General features: G+C 34.7%; 1 protein-coding gene and 1 non-coding gene across 8 annotated transcripts in view; one reads left to right on the forward strand and one right to left on the reverse strand.

Annotated features, from left to right (window-relative positions):
• SCN2A (sodium voltage-gated channel alpha subunit 2) overlaps positions 1 to 19,762 on the reverse strand; it is a 149,038-nt gene that overhangs the window by 8,500 nt on the left and 120,776 nt on the right. For all 7 annotated transcript variants that reach the window (XM_060302337.1, XM_060302334.1, XM_060302333.1 and 4 more), the window contains 7 exons: positions 13,594 to 13,748; positions 11,836 to 12,009; positions 7,991 to 8,113; positions 6,712 to 6,993; positions 5,360 to 5,413; positions 2,437 to 2,574; positions 1,967 to 2,071 (listed from right to left, as the gene is read on the reverse strand). In XM_060302337.1, coding sequence (XP_060158320.1) covers positions 1,967 to 2,071; positions 2,437 to 2,574; positions 5,360 to 5,413; positions 6,712 to 6,993; positions 7,991 to 8,113; positions 11,836 to 12,009; positions 13,594 to 13,748 — 1,031 coding nt within the window. The remainder of the gene's footprint in view (positions 1 to 1,966; positions 2,072 to 2,436; positions 2,575 to 5,359; positions 5,414 to 6,711; positions 6,994 to 7,990; positions 8,114 to 11,835; positions 12,010 to 13,593; positions 13,749 to 19,762) is intronic.
• On the forward strand, positions 14,627 to 14,732 carry LOC115851115 (U6 spliceosomal RNA). Its single transcript, XR_004038617.1, has one exon. It is a non-coding gene; the product is annotated as a U6 spliceosomal RNA (small nuclear RNA).

Genomic DNA, 19,762 nt, shown 5'->3' on the forward strand with positions numbered 1-19,762 from the left:
AGCCTTCCCTAACTTCCCTGATTCATCAGTCCCCTCTTTCTTATCAGCTCTCATAGCCAAATGGATCTTTCCTTCTTGGATATTTCTATATTTGTTGGGGTGACTATTTGATTACCAAATAGACTCTTTATTGCTCAATATTTAAATCCAAATGTTTAGCATAGTACATTGTTAATGAATGACTGAAAGGATGGATTTTACCAAATCATTTCTTAATTTGCCAAATTGTTGCCAATAATAGTCTAGTTAAGTGCACTGATCGTTTCCTGTGCATCCCTGTCCCTGTCCAGGTAAACCTATGTCATTTGATGTAATTAAACAGCCATTTAAAAATTTCTTTCTCAATCATTTATCTACATATATATGTTGCCTATTGATAAATCTCACTCCTTCACTGATTTACCTCTTCCTATAATGGTGAAGTGCCCAAGGCTTCATGCTCAGAACTTTTTGGGTCTTTTTTTTAAAATATATATTCTAATTATCTTTCAAAAATGAATCTAAGCTTCAGAGCTCAACTGAATTATGTCTGACAATGACAACTCTAAAATCTTTGTCTCATATTCATAAGACCTAATTTTTCCAAATGCCTTTATAAGACTTTATGTTAGTGCAATCAGTAATTTCACAAAACATTAACTGTTTTACATTTTTCATTATCTACATAATGAAATGTAGATAATAATAATCCTCCCTCTTTTCCTATATTTTATAGCTGCCTCATCCCACTGAGTCTTCTTGTTGGCTCATTTATTTCCTATGTTCCAGTCCTACTGGCATGACCCCATATTGTGGACTCATCTTCTTGTCCAAGGCCCAGCACTATTTTGTCTCTAACATCTTCTCACGCCAGTCTCTAAAATTCTTTTTCTTCACATTACTATGCTGTTCACTTAACTATATTATATTTTCATTTGGCTTAATTAAGATCGATTTCTTCAGACTCATAGTGGTAACCTTGACTCATTTAACCCAGAAAACCTTGTGTTTACTACTCACTATTTCAAATATATCACTATTCTCCACTGCAATATTTATTTCCATGGCTTTGGAGTATATGTTTTTTTATATAGGGCATTACTCTGCTTTACTCCCCATCCATTCAAGTTGTATTATTTCTCAAAGAGTAGGCTCAAATTGTCCATTCCTAATGTTTTGTCCAATATAACTATCCACTTTCTTTGAGCTTTTGGCTAACTTACAAACAAAACATGGGCATGGCCAGTTTTAGCTTGGCCAGTTTTACATCGTCACTAATGGAGTCATAGAGTCATGATTCCTTGGGAACACTGGATTGCCTTGTACCATGTATACCTTGGGGGAGGACTTCTGAAACATAGAAAAACTCAGGAACTCTCCTGACAACAATTCCTTGAAGCAACCAAACAGAACCAGTAGCCATTGGCAAATATACAATTGGAATAGCCATGAAAAGTCTTAAAGAATGATGTCATCTGATTTAGGGGCAAGATGCTAGGAGGAAATAGATTTTTCTTAAAAAACAGGAAAAAACAAGAACTGTGACTTTTTCCATTAATAATTCCATTCAATCTGCAAAGTTGGACAGAATATGGGGCATATCCAAGAGGTACCAGTTATCCCAATTGGTCCCCACTGCACTCTGAGAACGTTCAATATTCCCACACTATGTATATATGAATATGTTTTCTTCTCTGCATTATTAGAAGCTCCTCAATGACATCAATCCTATGGAATAATATTGGCATATAAGTCTGAACATTATTATTAATATGTATTTTATGTCTGTATATAAAATATATTACATAATTTCTACATAGTATGTATATATAAATTACAAATACTTAGGCTATTTAGGCTAGCTAGTCACATTGCTAAGGCAAAAACTTTGTTTTGCAAATGCACAAAAATTAGTATCTAGCAATTTGGGCTGTAAAAGTGATAGATAGCATAGCTTTTATTGATGATGAAAGTATGTTATTCTTACAGCAGGTCGAGGTATGGGCTTTTGTGGTTTCTTTGAACCCAGTTTTTTCATTGCATTGTAGTATTTCTTCTGTTCTTCTGTCATAAAAATGTCTTGACCTCCAAAGTAAAGAAATGAAAGAAAAACTTGTAAAAATCACGTTCTTTGCTAGCTACAAAATTCATCTTAGTAATTGTGTGAAAAATGGCTCCACATTCTATTCTAATGCTACTAATTAATATATGTATTTTAGAGATGCATATATTCAATGCATAAATTATGCCATATTAGTCAGATTTCTATACTGGAAATATCAGTACATGCTATCTGAATTATCAATCACTTAAAAACTCATAGATGATTAAGTCTCTCAAAACAATTTCTGAATTTTATATTCTTTCTTTTTGTTGACTGCATTTGGAGCCAAAAGGAAACGGTGTGATATGTTTAGTTCACATTTTAGAGCAAAGATGAAGTTTTAGTATACTTATCTTCTTTTTCTGTTGGTTGAAGTTATCTATGATGACACCAATGAAAAGATTCAGAGTAAAGAATGAACCAAAAATAATAAAGATGACAAAATAAAGATACATGTACAGATTGTCTTCATACTTGGGTTGTAATTCTACCTACAAAATATGAAAAATGATAACTATTAGACCTACTCCATGTTTCATAAAAAGACATCAGTGAATTTTTGATTCTCAAAGCATGTCTCTATCACTGGAAATTTAAAAAAATTAAACAGATTTTATGAAACATCAAATCTAACACCTATTGAAGAGTCTCTAATAAGGTTCACTGACTTGAGAAAATGAAACAACTCATAGAAAAGTCTGAATAATTAAAATTAATTTCACCCAATAAATGCCTAGATTATGAATGCACTTGCAATGCAGTTTCAAGACCCCAATGGGGCATGCAAAGTGAGGATTTCCTCTTCCTACAGAAGAGGTGTTGTAGTCACACTGTTCTATGTTAAAAACTTTCAAATTTTACCCTCTCTGACTCAGCTTCTTCATCTGTAAAATGGAAAAATATAGAGCCTACTCCTCATATGGTAGTTGGGAAGGTTAAATGTTACTATTGTATATGAGAGGTGTTAGAACAGCACCTGGTCAATAGTAAAAGGTTAAGAGTAAAGGTTTGATTTCTAGTACATATTTCTGTTGATAGACTAGAATTATTACTGTACGTGTGGACATAGGTACATCAGTAGGATCTTTCCATTCTGAAAATGAGTCTATTGATTCATCCTATTCTGCAGGCCTTAGGCATTGTTTTTGTAACAATGATGCCCTCTCTCATCCAGCACAGTTCTGATGAAAAAAGTATGATGGCTGGTTTAAGCTTCGGCTGTAATCTGTAGTTCAGGTCTCACAGGACATTGTTCTAACCAACTCAGTTAACTAGTCACAGGTGACAATGAATGCAGGTAATGACCCATTGTGTCATGAAATCAATTTAGAGGGTAATGGCCAACATGGAATTTTTTTTTCTAATGAAATAGGGTAAAATAGAAAATATTGGAAATATTGTAAAACTGCCTATTCTTTGATAAGACTTCTATTTTATTTATGCATGTGTGTAGTGGACAGTGATATAAAATATTTTAAAATGTCTTAAAATTAAATGCTATGTAAACACAAAAGTGCACAGTACATAAGTGTTAGATGTAATAAACTCTTTTAAAGTGAACTTTACAACCCAAGATGTCAGAAACCCTTGGTATATCCTTCCCAAACATAAATTCTACCATCCCTGCTAGAGGTAATCATTATCCTGACTTTTACAGTAATTATTTCCTTGCTTTTTCTCTAGAGTTAGAACCTAAGTATGCATTCTTGAACAATAAGGTTAGTTGTGTCTACATTTTGTCTAGTAGACACATTTGTTATAACAGTTACATTTTAAGATTCATCTGCATTATTATGTATACTGGATTCATATATCATTTTCAATACTGTTTAATATTCAATATTTGCCTATTTCTACTACTTTTGAGTTGTTTCCAGTTTTTCACTAATGAAAAAAAAGTTATGCTCATTCTTATACATAGATTCTCCTATATATGTACACAAGTTTCTATAGAATACATTGCTAAAAATGGAATTGTGGGGTTAAAGAATATCTTGAACTTTAATGAATAATGTTGGTAATGCTCAACTTTTTTAAAGGAATATTTATCCAATTCCCCCCAACCAGCATACTAGAGTTCTTGCTGCTGTTTATTCTTAGCAGCACTTGGTACTGTCAAACTTTTTAATATTGCCAATCAGGAAGGTTTGTAGGTAATATCTAATTTTGGTTTAAATTTGCATTTCTATATTAACTAATGAGAGTAAGAGTGAATAACTTGTCATAATTATAGTGGCCAATTGGACTCCATCTTTTGTGAAGAGCTTGAATGCTGAGGGGTTACATAGCAGATAGTGTATGCTAGGTTACTAAGGAAGAAACTGAAAGCAAGTTGTGTGTCATGTAGGTTATTGATAAGAAAGGTGTAGAGAATTTTAAATGAATTAATCAAATAGGTAGGAAACCACTGCAAAAAATGAGGTAATGTAAGAAAGCCAGCACAGTGAGTGGTAATACATAATAAATTGTAACTATTATTCAAAAAAACCCATAACTGGGATTCCTGATAGTAATAGATACAATGCAGGGTGTTAAGCGCTTTCATTCTTTTTTTTTTTTTTAAATAAGGTGAAAAAAAAATCAGGAATTCTTTCTAAGTTACCACCTGGTTTTTGGTGTCAGGGATATAATATTTTGAGCTTAATTACTATACTCTGGCAATATATCAGAAGCCAATCTCTTTTTCAAAATGTGATTTCCTCCCTTATTGTTAGTGAGAAATTAATGGAGATTATACAAAAAATTTCAAAAGTGCTGATGTGTATAAGGTAGATTATGAAAGCCCCTTTTTCTACCACAAAAATCTCACTTCCCAGAGAGAAACACCATTAGGATTTTTTTATATGTTTATTTTGCTTTCTGTTTGCTTTTTTTTACCATTAGTCAGATCCTTCCTATCAGAGGAAAGATCAAAGGCTGGAAGAAATCTGTGACAGATGAAGAAAGTGCCTGTGCAGGCTTTTAATTCATGGCCAGAACTATCAGAACCAAAAATAAGATGTCTCATTTTACAAATAGAGTCAACAAATTTTTAAGTGCCAGGTACCATGCTAGATACTAGGAAAGATATGTTAAAAGATTCACAGTGAGTAGAGAAATACATTTAAATCAAATTTTGGCAAGTGTAATATAAGGTTGAATATTTTATTTTTCTAATATAGATGTAATCTATAAATTTACCTATGATTTCACTTTATTGACAATATCACTAAATAACAACACTTCAGAAATATTCACTGGATCAAATTAAACAATTTTCTCTCTAAACAGACTTACATTTCGTGAATCAACAGCTGCATACATGATATCCATCCATCCCTTAAATGTGGCCTGTAAAAAAAGTCACATCATTTAATTTTTTCCCTCACAAATTATAATTCTAGAAAAGAGATTAAATATCAGATTGATTGACCAAGATTCATTCAAAACGAGTATATAAAATAGTTTTGAATTAATATTTAAACTCTTTGGGCAAAGTTTTGTAATATATGCAGTGAAAACTCTTCCTTTGCATTCTTCTATAACATCTTTTTATGCAACTTTAACATCTATAATGAAATCATGATGGATTACAACAATATGCTATCATAAAAGCAATTATCAATAACTTTTGACTCTGCTGTATCTAAAGAATATAACATGAAATAATTTCACGTATATAGTACTACCTTCAGACAAATGAAAACATATGCTGTGTTGTTTGATCTTAATGCTTTCCTTCTGCTCATCCCTTTCTAAGTGGTATTATCACTAACCATCAATCATGATGGTTTGTTCTTGAAACTCTCCTCAGTATTGCTAAATATACTATTTTGAGGCAGTTATTCTAGAAAAAGCAGCATTATAATCTGAAGCAAACATTATATTTAATTGCAATTTACTTTTTAAAATATTTTGGTTTTGTGTGTTTGTGTGGGCATAGTAATCCTGAAGACAAGTCTTGTACATTTTTTTTCAGTTCCTTAGTGCTACAGGACCCTGCAATATTTACCTAGTGTTGGGTATTGTGTAGGTGGATCATCTCAGGGAGCATGTGGACATGACTTAGAGTGGTCAGTTGAGAAGTTGAATGGATATTTATGAAATTATAGCAGACATAGTAGACTTGATAGGAAGGTTTTCATTTGCAAGAGAGCAATCTCCCTATCTGAAAGCATTCAAGCAGCAGGAAGGAAGAGGGGAATCAAGGTAGAGTTCGTGTGAGGGTACATTTGGTTACGGTGTTGGTGAAGGTTGGGCGGGTGGAGACTTGGCGAGGGTTTAGAGACTGTCTGGTACCTGAGAAGGAGGACAGAAAATCTACCACGCCTCTCCCCACCACCTTTCCAACCCCACCCTCAGGCCACTGCCTCTACTTTGCTCAGATTAGGGATGGGGGAAAACAGTAGGAACCTACACAGAAATCTCAGTAACAAAGACCTGTGCTGGGAACCTAAGGCTTAGTCTGAGAGACTATAAACTTTGTAGAGCTGTCCAGTTTTCAACATGGCACAGAAAAGACAGTTCGGCCATGACTGAGGAAGAATCTAGGCAAATGGGCTTGAGGAAGTATGTATTTGCAAACACTGAGAAGAATTTTGGACTCCTTTTCATAATACATCACAGTGAATAATAAGGTGGTTACTTACTACTTGAAGTAGAGAAAGATACCCGAGTCCCACATTATCAAAATTGACTTTCACGTTCTTCCACCGGGCAGTTTGGTTGCTCTCTATGAGGGCCTTACACTCACTGTAGTTGTTGACCACGCTGACATCAAACATTTCTCCAGTGGTGTAGTTAATACAGTGATAAAACTTGCCAGCAAAAAGATTCACTCCCATGATACTGAATATTAACCAAAAGATCAGACAAACCAGAAGTACATTCATTATGGATGGAATGGCTCCTAAAAGAGCATTGACAACAACCTGGCACAGAAATGAGATGGAAAAAGAAGTGAAGAGAGTCAGATCTATGGAAGGACTAGGAATTTAGGTCATTATATATGCAAACTTGATATAGAAAATATGAAAATCATTCTAGTACTGAAAGTTTGATTCTCTTTTTAAAAAATTAAAACAGCTACTTCAAAAACAGTAGATTTTAAATTGGTAAAGTGAAAAGAATTTAAGAGCTAGCCATTCCTTTCTATGCAATCATGTGCATACAAACATAGGAGCACACACACCTACACACATCATCTGCTTCTGGTTGTTTTTGCAACATTCAGAGAAAGTCCTAAGTAACTATTTTAAAATATCACAAAAAAAAGCATCTAAAAGTTCTTTTTTGAATAGCTAAATGTAGGGAGACAGGGCATCACCATTTCCTCAGTGCTGAGGGTATGTGGTCTCAGGTTTTGTGCCCCAGGGGATGACAAATGGCAGCACAAATTCCTCTGAGTTCTTTTGTACCACCTTTCTAAATGAGTGTTAGATTTCCACAGCTGACCTACTTTTTAGCCATCTCAGCCTTCGTTTGAAAGCTAAAAGGCCAGATTTGAACTTTAAAAGGCTCAAAATACATCATATGGAACAGGGAAGAAAAATGATGAGGAACGATGTGGTGGTTTCAAATTACAGTGAGTGGGATTTTGTGCACGTTTATAAATGGAAGGAATATAACTAATCTTGACTCACATCAGAAGCCTATACAACATGCTAGAAATTTCCCACAGAGTGAACAAATCTAATTAGAAGCAATCTAATTGTTTCTAATTAGAAGCAACCATTCAGGCATTATGTTCTGTGAGTGCCTCCAACAATGTCAAGTTTATGGATGTCTGGCAAATATTACTGATTGATTGGCTATGTGAGTCTGAATGTAGAAGACACAAATTCAGCATGGATTTGTCATGTCTAAGGTTCAAAGCAGCAGTTTGTTCTCAATTCTAATTCCAACAAATTCTAAAGCATTTGGTCTTACCCTCATTCCTTCAAACCGGGATAAGGCTCTCAATGGCCTCAGAGCTCTTAGTGTTCTGAGGGATTTGATGGCACCAAGTTCTGAGTAACCCAAAGCATTTGCAGTTAAGCTAACCAATGAGACCTATACAGAAAAAGCAACACAGTTTTCTCATTTACAAATAAAAATGCTTATACAATTCAACCTTGCTCTATGTAATAAACCAGTAGTTCTCAAACTTTAGTATCAGAATCACCTGGACAGCTTGCTGTAAACACAAATCGCTGGCCAAGGTTTGAGGTAGGGCCTGAGAATTTGCATTTCTTCGAGTTCCCAGGTGAGGCTAATGATACTGGCCTGTGAGCCACACTTTGAAAACCACTGCTATAAACTTATGAAAAAGAAGAAGCTATATGTGTTTTTTTTCAAGATTCTTGACAAGAAAATTTTTAAAAATTAAATGTAAAGCAAGAAAAAGAATGACACCGAAATGAAATTTTCATCTATAGATCTGTAAAACTTTATCATTCCTCATATTACTGAGCAGACCTGAAAGAGAAATTAAAACTTAGTACAAGTATGCAAGTAAACTACGCAAACCACTATTGACTCTGAATATAAACACATTCAGAAAGATCTAGGTTTCTAAACAGTGGCTTAGTCTTCCTGTAAATGTCAGTGTGAGGGCATAAGATCATTAATTAGGGAAAATTAAAATAATTCATTAAAAAAATGTTGAGATTTTAGTATAACTAATTAGAAATTGTCAGAAAAATGTTTTCTTTAGTCATTTACACAGATGACAAATGCAGTTGATAGAAGTTCTAAAATCTCAGCTAAAAAGGAAAAGAACAACTGCCATAGGTGGCACAGAAATGTCTGATTTCCTTTGAAAATACATAGAAAACTCATTAAAGCCATATAAACTAAAAAAAGATATTTTCTCCTAAAGTGCACCTGAATTTCAAAAGTAGAAAACTGAAAACAGATGTGTAATATAGGTTTTAAGAATATGGTGTTAGTGTATATTTAAAAAATACATTTTTTAAGAAAAATAAGTGAAGCACAGAGAAAATTTTTACAACAAAACTTGACTTATTCGAACTAATTTTGCACATGTCCTCTGAGATAGAAAAACCTTTAAATTTAGAAAAAAATAATCTATAAAAATTTCTGAGGTGGTTTTTATATTTTTCCTAAAATCTAAACTTTTAGACTTTGTAAGTCTCCTCTTCACAGATAACTGAAAAATAGTTACTGAATTATCATTTGTTGTGAAGATCTTCTACATATAAAACAAGAGGACCTATAGTACTTTATCTTCTCTAAAGACAAAATGAAAAAGAGATAGGCATAAATTAAAGGAGGAAAGATAAAAGTTAGACATAAGAAAAAAAATTCTGAACCGGGGCAGTATTTATTGGCTAAAGGAGTAGTAAAATATTCAAATTTACATGTCTTGTGTAGCTGAATATGAAAAGGAGATACCTGTAGACCCTCTTCTCTTTTTTTTTTTTTTTTTGCGGTACGCGGGCCTCTCACTGTTGTGGCCTCTCCCATTGTGGAGCACAGGCTCTGGATGCGCAGGCTCAGCGGCCATGGCTCACGGGCCTAGCCGCTCCGCAGCATGTGGAATCCTCCCCGACTGGGGCACGAACCCGTGTCCCCTGCATCGGCAGGTGGACTCTCAACCACTGCGCCACCTGGGAAGCTCCCTCTTCTCTTTTTGATCTTTATTGGTCTTTGGCCTGTAAATAGTAATCTCCTTCTATTCCATCACTGACACCTCCACCAAATTTCTCTCCCTGAAAGAGCGAGCTTTTCTTGTCACTTTCCATAGACAATTCTTTAGTGGCTTCATTACTAAATCATAAATCTAAATCTCTTTGTATGGCATCTCAGGTCCTTCAACCTCTTCTCCAACTTACCTTTCTTACCTTATCATCCAATTACAGAATGCTTTCCCTCACTTGTTTTGTGAACAAGCCCTGCTTGGCATGCATCAGTGTCTTTAAGACTTTGGTGTCCTTCCCCTCATCTGTACCTGCTGACATGTCATCCCTCAAAAGCCAGCTCACACTGCCCTGGCCTCATGAAGCCTTTGCTCCTTCCTCAGTGAAGCAGATAGCACTTTTAATATAGATGTCATCTTCTCGCTGTATACTATCTGTCCTCACTAGTTGTCTGTAAGCTCCCATAGGCCCAGAAAAATGGCATTCATATTTGTCTCTTCCATAACAAAATAGATGCTCAATAAATATATTTGACATAAAGCAAAGTATGGATTAGTTTAATGCATTATCATAATAGTTTTCTTAAATCTAAGAAGGTAAATATCAGGGTATGCTAGGTAATATAAGTAGCAGCTTATAGACTTCAACTAGATTTCTCTTAAGAATTTCTTCATATTTAGGTAGTGTTGACTTAATGCCTTTATTATCACATAGATATATTAAATGCCAGATATTTTTATTAAAAATCATAACCACATACAGAAAATAAAGAAAAGTATCATCCATAATCTCATTATACAAATAAAATAACTGGTACCGTCTTGGTATATTTTTCCTTTGTTTGTAATGTCCACACAGATGTGGTTTTAAGTATTAGTTATTGTCTTATTTCATTGCCAGTAAACTTTTGATATAATTCTTCATGTAGCTCTATATGTTATTTAAGAATAGATTTGCTTTAGGCAGATTCAAGGGAAAAAAGATATTTTTGTCTCTTAAATTCAAAGAATTCTCTTTGTCTCTTACAAATTTTTTCCTCTGTTTGGTGATCAGAAAACTCCTACTAAATTAAAAGTTGATATATTTTTCACCTGAAGTTGTAAAAAATAATTTTCTCCATGAAAGGGTCCGTTTTTTTCTTTGCTAGCAACATATGTAAATTTTATATTTCAAAATACATCTTTAATTGCCAAGGAATTATTATAATCAACAGAATATTATCTTTAAAGTACACTACTTAACACATTGTGCTTTCCTGAAAATTCCAGAGCCCTCCTCCTCCCTTAGCTTTGAGCATCACCCATCCCCTCCCCGCAGGTGTTCTGTCCCCTATTCTCACTGGCTCGCCTAGTCTTTTCTAGACAAAAGGCCTTTAAGTTCCTTTCTAGTCTTTCAAAATGGACTATTAATTTAAAAGGAGTTTAAGAAGTAAATCTCCAAAACTAAATGAAAGTGATTTAAATTTTTTTTTTTTTAGTTAAGATATTATATGCATTAAAAAAGGTGAGATCTTCCTCAGAATTTTCCCTCAAAAATCAGGGAATAACCTCATATTCATATTTTTAAAGCTTCATATTCTGATACTGCATCTTTATTTTCAACACCATCGTGGTTTCACTAAACTTTTAAATAATTGGTCCAATAGCCAATCTGTTTCTGCCATCATACAAATCAAGAAGTGTCTCTTGCTATTTGGACTTTCAAATTTTTTGGAATTAGTAATCCACCTGTGGGACAAACACTTTGCAACAGGCTCTGGTGATGATGAATATAGTAACATCAAAGATGCCCTTGAAGAATTTAAATACAGTTATTGTATGAAATGTGAGAGTGATAAAAGCAAAACTTCTATGGTAATATATTATTTTGTATAACTTGGAATCTTAAATATTAATTTAAACTAAATCAATACATACAATAAGTTCCATTTGACTGTTTCATCTCTGAAAGTATATACATTTAAACCAGCAAAAAAATTGTTTTGGGGCATTTTCTTATTGGGAAGATGGGAACCATCATTTATATTTGGGGCCATGCAGTACTTACTGAGTGCCTTTTATATGCCAGGCACCATTGCTAGCACATATCATTCACATGCCAACAGAATGAATCAAGAATGTGCAGAATACTCACATCGACAATCAGGAAATCTAGCCAGCACCAGGCATTGGTAAAATACACTTGAAAGCCGTATGCAACCCACTTGAGAAGCATTTCCAGGATGAATATATAAGTGAAAACTTTGTCAGCATATTCTAACATGGTCTTAATGGTTTTTCGCTGTTCAATATATATATCTTCAAAGGCCTGTAAGTGAAAAAGCTTCACTGAATTTCATTTTCATAAACTGTCTATATTTTATTAGAGAAAAACATGCTGCAAGCCTGTTCTCAGGTGCTTAAGGGTGGAACACTTTGTGCTTCCCAGAGCTGCACTTTGCTTTATAGTTATCTATATGCAAATGACTGTTGACTGAGCATTTATCAACCAATTAATTCAAATAATTTTTAAATTTTGGTATCAGGGTACCCCAAAAGAGCTTAAAATTTTTGAGACATTGCCAGCTGCTTCTCTCTACAGCAGGAGGCAGAAAATCATCTGCAAGCAGATCTGCTTTGTTCAGTGCAGAGTTGTGGACTGTAGCCTTTCAGTAATGCAAATGTAAGGCAAGGAGCCCCCTTAGCCTGGGAAAGGGGAATGGATTATGATCTCTAGCTTTCTCCTCTATCTCTCTTGCTCAATCTGGGCATGTGTGTGGTATATATCTAGAACCTCCTTATTTTGCAGAGCTCTTTGGAAAGGGAGGGGGAATTCATTTGCCAGAGTCCCTAGGCCTTCTGGAATGAAAAGAGCATTTATCTAATTCAGTCCTCTTACAAGAAAAACTATCAGGGTAACCTGGTGGTCTGGATCAAGGAGAAAGGAGAATTTTATTTTTTTTTTTGGAGAAAAGGGGGATCTGGGCTTGTAAGTGGGGCTCAATACAAGGGCCTAAATGCTTTTCAACTCTATCTATAGCTGAAGCTAGAAGCCCCTCAGAAGCCAGCCTTTGTGCATGTTGGTGCATTTTGGTGATCTCTGACTGGGTGTAATTGATAACAGTGAGCTGCTACAGCAAGGGCACTAGTCACCGACAAGATGTCACAGTTCCCTCTCTACTTGGCATTAAAACACAGAGCTGACCTTCTTTGCTCCAAGTACATGACAGGCTGCAGAATCCTTAATCAAATCAGAGGTGGGCTTTGAGGCCTCCAGATATAATGCCATGATCCTCCTACTAAAATCAACTCACCAAACACTAGCAACTAATAGAAAAATAAACAAATAAAAGAAAGGTAACCACATTTACATTAACAAATGGAAAACGGGACACACTGTTTTCATTATATTAATCAATATTTTGACCAAATTGACCATTCTGTGGAATGAAATCAGATATAAAATAAGTTTGTAATGCTTTCACTTTGCTACTCATTGGTAATTAAGTTAGTTTACTATTTGCCATTCAATGTGATTGGCACTAGTGAATCAGCATGAACAAGACAGGTGGGTTTTATGTAGCAATGGAGCTTATGTTAAACAGTTTGATATTTAGCTGATAATCCCATATCATGTCTACATACTCATTCTTAACAGGAACTGGTTCTGATGACTAAAAAAAAGATCCTTCCTTAAATATTCACAAAAAATCATACTGATCTAAATTTGATTCAGTTTGAGGCCTATTCCAGAACAATGAAAATTGCTCTTTAAGTACTGTGCTAAAAATATCATACAATGTCTCTCATATTCACAAACACCTTGCTGTAAAAACATGTAAGAGGAGGTTCATTAAGGGGAAAGGTGAAGGATTTCAGGTAAAAGTAAAAGAGCAAATCATATTTCACCTACCAGTGCCCCACTGCTGAGTAGAATCATGAAGACAATGAAGGTTTCAAACCAGTTATGCTCCACTATCTTATAGCAAGTTTTTCTCAAGTTCCACCAGAGTTTCCCTTTGCCTTCTTCTATGCTTATCTGACAACACTTAAACTTCCGCACACAGTCTAAAATATGTCAAAGTAAATGAAGAAAAAAATTACTCTTTGATTATGTATATTTGTGCTGGTGTGAGATTCATCTACATTATTACCTGATATATTGTAAATAACTAGTTGTTAATATGGCTTTCACTTGTAGAAATAGAAATCATCTATACTTTTTTTACTCATTCATTCAACATTTTTTAGTGTTTATGGGACTATTATAATGAATTATATTGCATTATAAAAACATATTATAGAACAACAGAAAGAAGTAAAATCACCAAAAGTTGATATTTCCATCCTATCCTTATCCTATGAGTATGATTCCACTCATATACAGACTTTATATATATTTGATTTCTAATTAGTTAACTTAATGGTATAATATAAACATTTCCCTTTTTGTTACAAGTAAATAGAATTTTGAAAGGTTTCACATGCTTCTCTAAATAAGATTACCAGACATAAACAAAATTTATATAAAGATTCCACTATTATTGAATATTTTTTTGTATTTTATTTATTTTTTTATACAGTAGGTTCTTATTAGTTATCCATTTTGTACATATTAGTGTACATATGTCAATCCCAGTCTCCCAAGTCATCAAACCACCTATTATTGAATATTTATGTTTCTTTAACTCTAGCTATTATCAGCAATAATGTAATAGACACCTTTGCAGTCTACTATATCAAAGGCTTGTCAACAAATATTTATTGAATAACTGTTTATTCAAGGAATTATATTGGACAAATTATAAAACTAGAATGTGTGAAACACAGCCTTGTTCTAAAAAGAATGTGTATTTTGAGTAGGGGAGATTTGCCCACAGATATTACAGTTATAGAAAGCAAAATAGGTATTGTGAGAGTTTACTAGCAGATTAATTTCTAATACTGCGCTCACTTTGGCAACACATATAAAACACTGGAATGATACAGAGAAGATTAGCATGGCCCCTGCACAAGGATGACAGGCAAATTCATGAAGTGTTCCATATTTTTTACAAGGGAATCCCCATAAGGTTAACAGCTGATCTTTCAGCAGAAACTCTGCAAGCCAGAAGGGAGTGGCAGGACATATTGAAAGTGATGAAAAGGAAAAACATACAACCAAGATTACTCTACCCAGCAAGGATATCATTCAGATTCAACGGAGAAATTAAAACCGTTAGAGACAAGCAAAAGCTAAGAGAATTCAGCACCATGACACCAGCTTTACAACAAATGCTAAAGGAACTTCTCTAGGCAAGAAACACAAGAGAAGGATAAGACCTACAATAATAAACCCCCAAAATTAAGAAAATGGTAATAGGAACATACATATTGATAATTACCTTAAATGTAAATGGATTAAATGCTCCCACCAAAAGACACAGACTGGCTGAATGGATACAAAAATAAAACCCGTATATATGCTGTCTACAAGAGACCCACCTCAGACCTAGGGACACATACAGACTGAAAGTGAGGGGATGGAAAAAGATATTCCATGCAAATGGAAATCAAAAGAAAGCTGGAGTAGTAATTCTCATATTAGACAAAATACACTTTAAAACAAAGACTATTACAAGAGACAAAGAAGGACACTACATAATGATCAAGGGATCAATCCAAGAAGAAGATATAACAATTGAAAATATTTATGCACCCAACATAGGAGCACCTCAATACATAAGGCAAATACTAACAGCCATAAGAAGGGACATCGGCAGTAACACAATCATAGTAGGGGACTTTAACACCCCACTTTCACCTATGGACAGATCATCCAAAATGAAAATAAATAAGGAAACACAAGCTTTAAATGATACATTAAACAAGATGGACTTAATTGATATTTATAGGACATTCCATCAAAAATCAACAGAATACACTTTCTTCTCAAGTGCTTATGGAACATTCTTCAGGATAGATCATATCTTGGGTCACAAATCAAGCCTTGGTAAATTTAAGAAAACTGAAATCTTATCAAGTATCTTTTCCGACCACAACGCTATGAGACTAGATATCAGTCACTGGAAAAAATCTGTAAAAAATACAAACACATGGAGGCTAAACAATATGCTACTAAATAACCAAGAGATCACTGAAGAAATCAAAGGGGAAATAAAAAAATACCTAGAAACAAATCACAATGAAAACCCGATGACCCAAAATCTATGGGATGCAGCAAAAGAAGTTCTAAGTGGAAGTTTATAGCAATACGATCCTACCTCAAGAAACAAGAAAAATCTCAAATAAACAACCTAACCTTACACCTAAAGCAATTAGACAAAGAAGAACAAAAAACCCCAAAGTTAGCACAAGGAAAGAAATCGTAAAGATCAGATCAGAAATAAATGAAAAAGAAATGAAGGAAACGATAGCAAAGATCAATAAAACTCAAGGATGGTTCCTTGAGAAGATAAACAAAATCAACAAACCATTAGCCAGAATCATCAAGAATAAAAGGGAGAAGACTCAATAGAATTAGAAATGAAAAAGAAGAAGTAACAACTGACACTGCAGAAATACAAAAGATCATGAGAGATTACTACAAGCAACTATATGCCAATAAAATGGACAACCTGGAAGAACTGGACAAATTCTTAGAAAAGCACAACATTCTGAGACTGAACCAGGAAGAAGCAGAAAATATAAACAGACAAATCACAAGCACTGAAACTGAAACTGTGATTAAAAATCTTCCAACAAACAAAAGCCCAGGACCAGATGGCTTCAGAGGCGAATTCTATCAAACATTAAGAGAAGAGCTAACACGTATCCTTCTCAAACTCTTCCAAAATATAGCAGAGGGAGGAACACTCCCAAACACATTCTACAAGGCCAGCATCACCCTGATACCGAAACCAGATAAAGATGTCACAAAGAAAGAAAACTACAGGCCAATACCACTGGTGAATATAGATGCAAAAATCCTCAATAAAATACTAGCAAACAGACTCCAACAGCACATTAAAAGGATCATACAACATGATCAAGTGGGGTTTATCCCAGGAATGCAAGGATTCCTCAATATACACTAATCAATCAATGTGATAAACCATATTAACGAATTGAATGAGAAAAACCACATGATCATCTCAATAGATGCAGAAAAAGCTTTTGACAAAATTCAACACCCATTTATGACAAAAACCCTCCAGAAAGTAGGCATAGAGGGAACTTACCTCAACATAATAAAGGCCATATATGACAAACCCACAGCCAACATCGTTCTCAATGGTGAAAAGCTGAAACCATTTCCACTAAGATCAGGAACAAGACAAGGTTGCCCACTCTCACCACTGTTATTCAACATAGTTTTGGAAGTTTTCAAACAGCAATCAGAGAGGAAAAAGAAATAAAAGGAATCCAAAACGTTAAAGAAGAAGTAAAACTGTCCCTGTTTGCAGATGACATGATCCCATACATAGAGAATCCTAAACATGCTACCAGAAAACTACTAGAGCGAATCAATGAATTTGGTAAAGTAGCAGGATACAAAATTAATGCACAGAAATCTCTTGCATTCCTATACACTAATGATGAAAAATCTGAAAGAGAAATTATGGAAACACTTGCATTTACCATTGCAACAAAAAGAATAAAATACCTAGGAATAAACCTACCTAAGGAGACAAAAGACCTGTATGTAGGAAACTATAAGACGCTGATGAAAGAAAATAAAGATGATACAAATAGATGGAGAGATATACCATGTTCTTGGATTGGAAGAATCAATATTGTGAAAATGACTATTCTACCCAAAGCAATCTACAGATTCAATGCAATCCCTATCACACTACCAATGGCATTTTCCACAGAACTAGAACAAAAAGTTTCACAATTTGTATGGGAAAACAAAAGACCCCAAATAGCAAAAGCAATCTTATGAAAGAAAAACAGAGCTGGAGGAATCAGGTTCCCTGACTTCAAACTATACTACAAAGCTACAATAATCAAGACAGTATGGTACTGGCGAAAAAAAAAAAACAGAAATATAGATCAATGGAACAGGATAGAAAGCCCAGAAATTAACCCATGCACATATGGTCACCTTACCTTTGATAAAGGAGGCAAGAATATACAATGGAGAAACAACAGCCTCTTCAATAAGTGGTGCTGGGAAAACTGGACAGCTACATGTCAAAGAATGAAATTAGAACACTTCCTAACACCATGTGCAAAAATAAACTCAAAATGGATTAAAGACCTAAATCTAAGGCCAGACACTATAAAACTCTTAGAGGAAAACATAGGCAGAACACTCTATGACATAAATCACAGCAAGATCCTTTTTGACCTACCTCCTAGAGAAATGGAAATAAAAACAAAAATAATCAAATGGGACCTAATGAAACTTAAAAGCTTTTGCACAGCAAAGGAAACCATAAACAAGACAAAAAAACAACCCTCAGAATGGGAGAAGATATTTGCAAATGAATCAATGGAAAAAGGATTAATCTCCAAAATATATAAACAGCTCATGCAGCTCAATATCAAAAAAACAAAGAATCCAATCCAAAAATGGGCAGAAGACCTAAATAGACATTTCTCCAAAGAAGATATACAGATTGTCAACCAACACATGAAAGGATGCTCAACATCAGTAATCATTAGAGAAATGCAAATCAAAACTTCAATAAGGTATCACCTCACACTGGTCAGAATGACCATCATCAAAAAATCTACAAACAATAAATTCTGGAGAGGGTATGGAGAAAAGGGAACACTCCTGCACTGTTGGTAGGAATGTAAATTGATACAGCCACTATGGAGAACAGTATGGAGGGTCCTTAAATAACTAAAAATAGAACTACCATACAACCCAGCAATCCCACTACTGGGCATATACCCTGAGAAAACCATAATTCAAAAAAAGTCATGTACCACAATGTTCATCGCATCTCTATTTACAATAGCCAGGATATGGAAGCAACCTAAGTGTCCATCGACAGATGAATGGGTAAAGAAGATGTGGCACATATATATATAATGGAATATTACTCAGCCATAAAAAGAAACAAAATTGAGTTATTTGTAGTGAGGTGGACAGACCTAGAATCTGTCATACACAGTGAAGTAACTCAGAAAGAGAAAAACAAATACTGTATTGTAACATATAGAGAGAGAGAGTCTAAAACAAAAAAAAGTTCTGAAGAACTTAGGGGCAGGACGGGAATAAAGATGCACATGTAGAGAACAGACTTGAGGACACGGGGAGGGGGAAGGGTTAGCTGGGATGAAGTAAGAGAATGGCATGCACATATATACACTACCAAATGTAAAACAGACAGCTAGTGGGGAGAAGATGCATAGCGCAGGGAGCTCAGTTTGGTGCTTTGTGACCACCTAGAGGGGTGGGATAGGGAGGTTGGGAGGGAGACGCAAGAGGGAGGAGATATGGGGATATATGTATACGTATAGGTGATTCACTTTGTTATAGAGCAGAAACTAACACACCATTGTAAAACAATTATACTCCAATAAAGATGTTAAAAAATAAATTTCTAATACTGAGCTTTACAGAAAAAGTGGACTTGGGGATAGACTTTGAAGGATGTGTAAGAATCAGGTCTAGTACATGGAGCTGTAAAGGAATGCAGAAAAAGTGATATTAATAAACCTTGGTGATAGAAAAGTCTAGAAATTGTATGAAGCAGAGAATTGGGAGTCAAGACTAGAAAAGACACTTGAAAGCCAATCTCAAAAGGACTCGAATGATTCAGTTAGAGAACTTAGATTTTATGTGCTATATAATGGGGAAAACATTGAAGGATTTATTTGGGAGTTATGGAGATTTACCTGATAAGAATACTGATTTAGAATGATCTTTACCTGCACAAGGCAGTGGATGACTAGAAGAGAGAAGATGGAAAAGGAGTCCAGAGTCTATGAGATTCAATCAACTTAACATTAAAGAAAGTGAAAGCAAGGGTAATGCTAGTGATAGTGGTCAGGAATCAAAAGATACTGCTGAGTTGACAGGACCTGGCAGCACACAGTATATTGGGGAGCTGGGGTGTGAGAGAGGAGTCATGACATAGAGT

The sequence above is a fragment of the Globicephala melas genome, chromosome 7, assembly GCF_963455315.2.
Source record: "Globicephala melas chromosome 7, mGloMel1.2, whole genome shotgun sequence".
NCBI lineage: Eukaryota > Metazoa > Chordata > Mammalia > Artiodactyla > Delphinidae > Globicephala > Globicephala melas.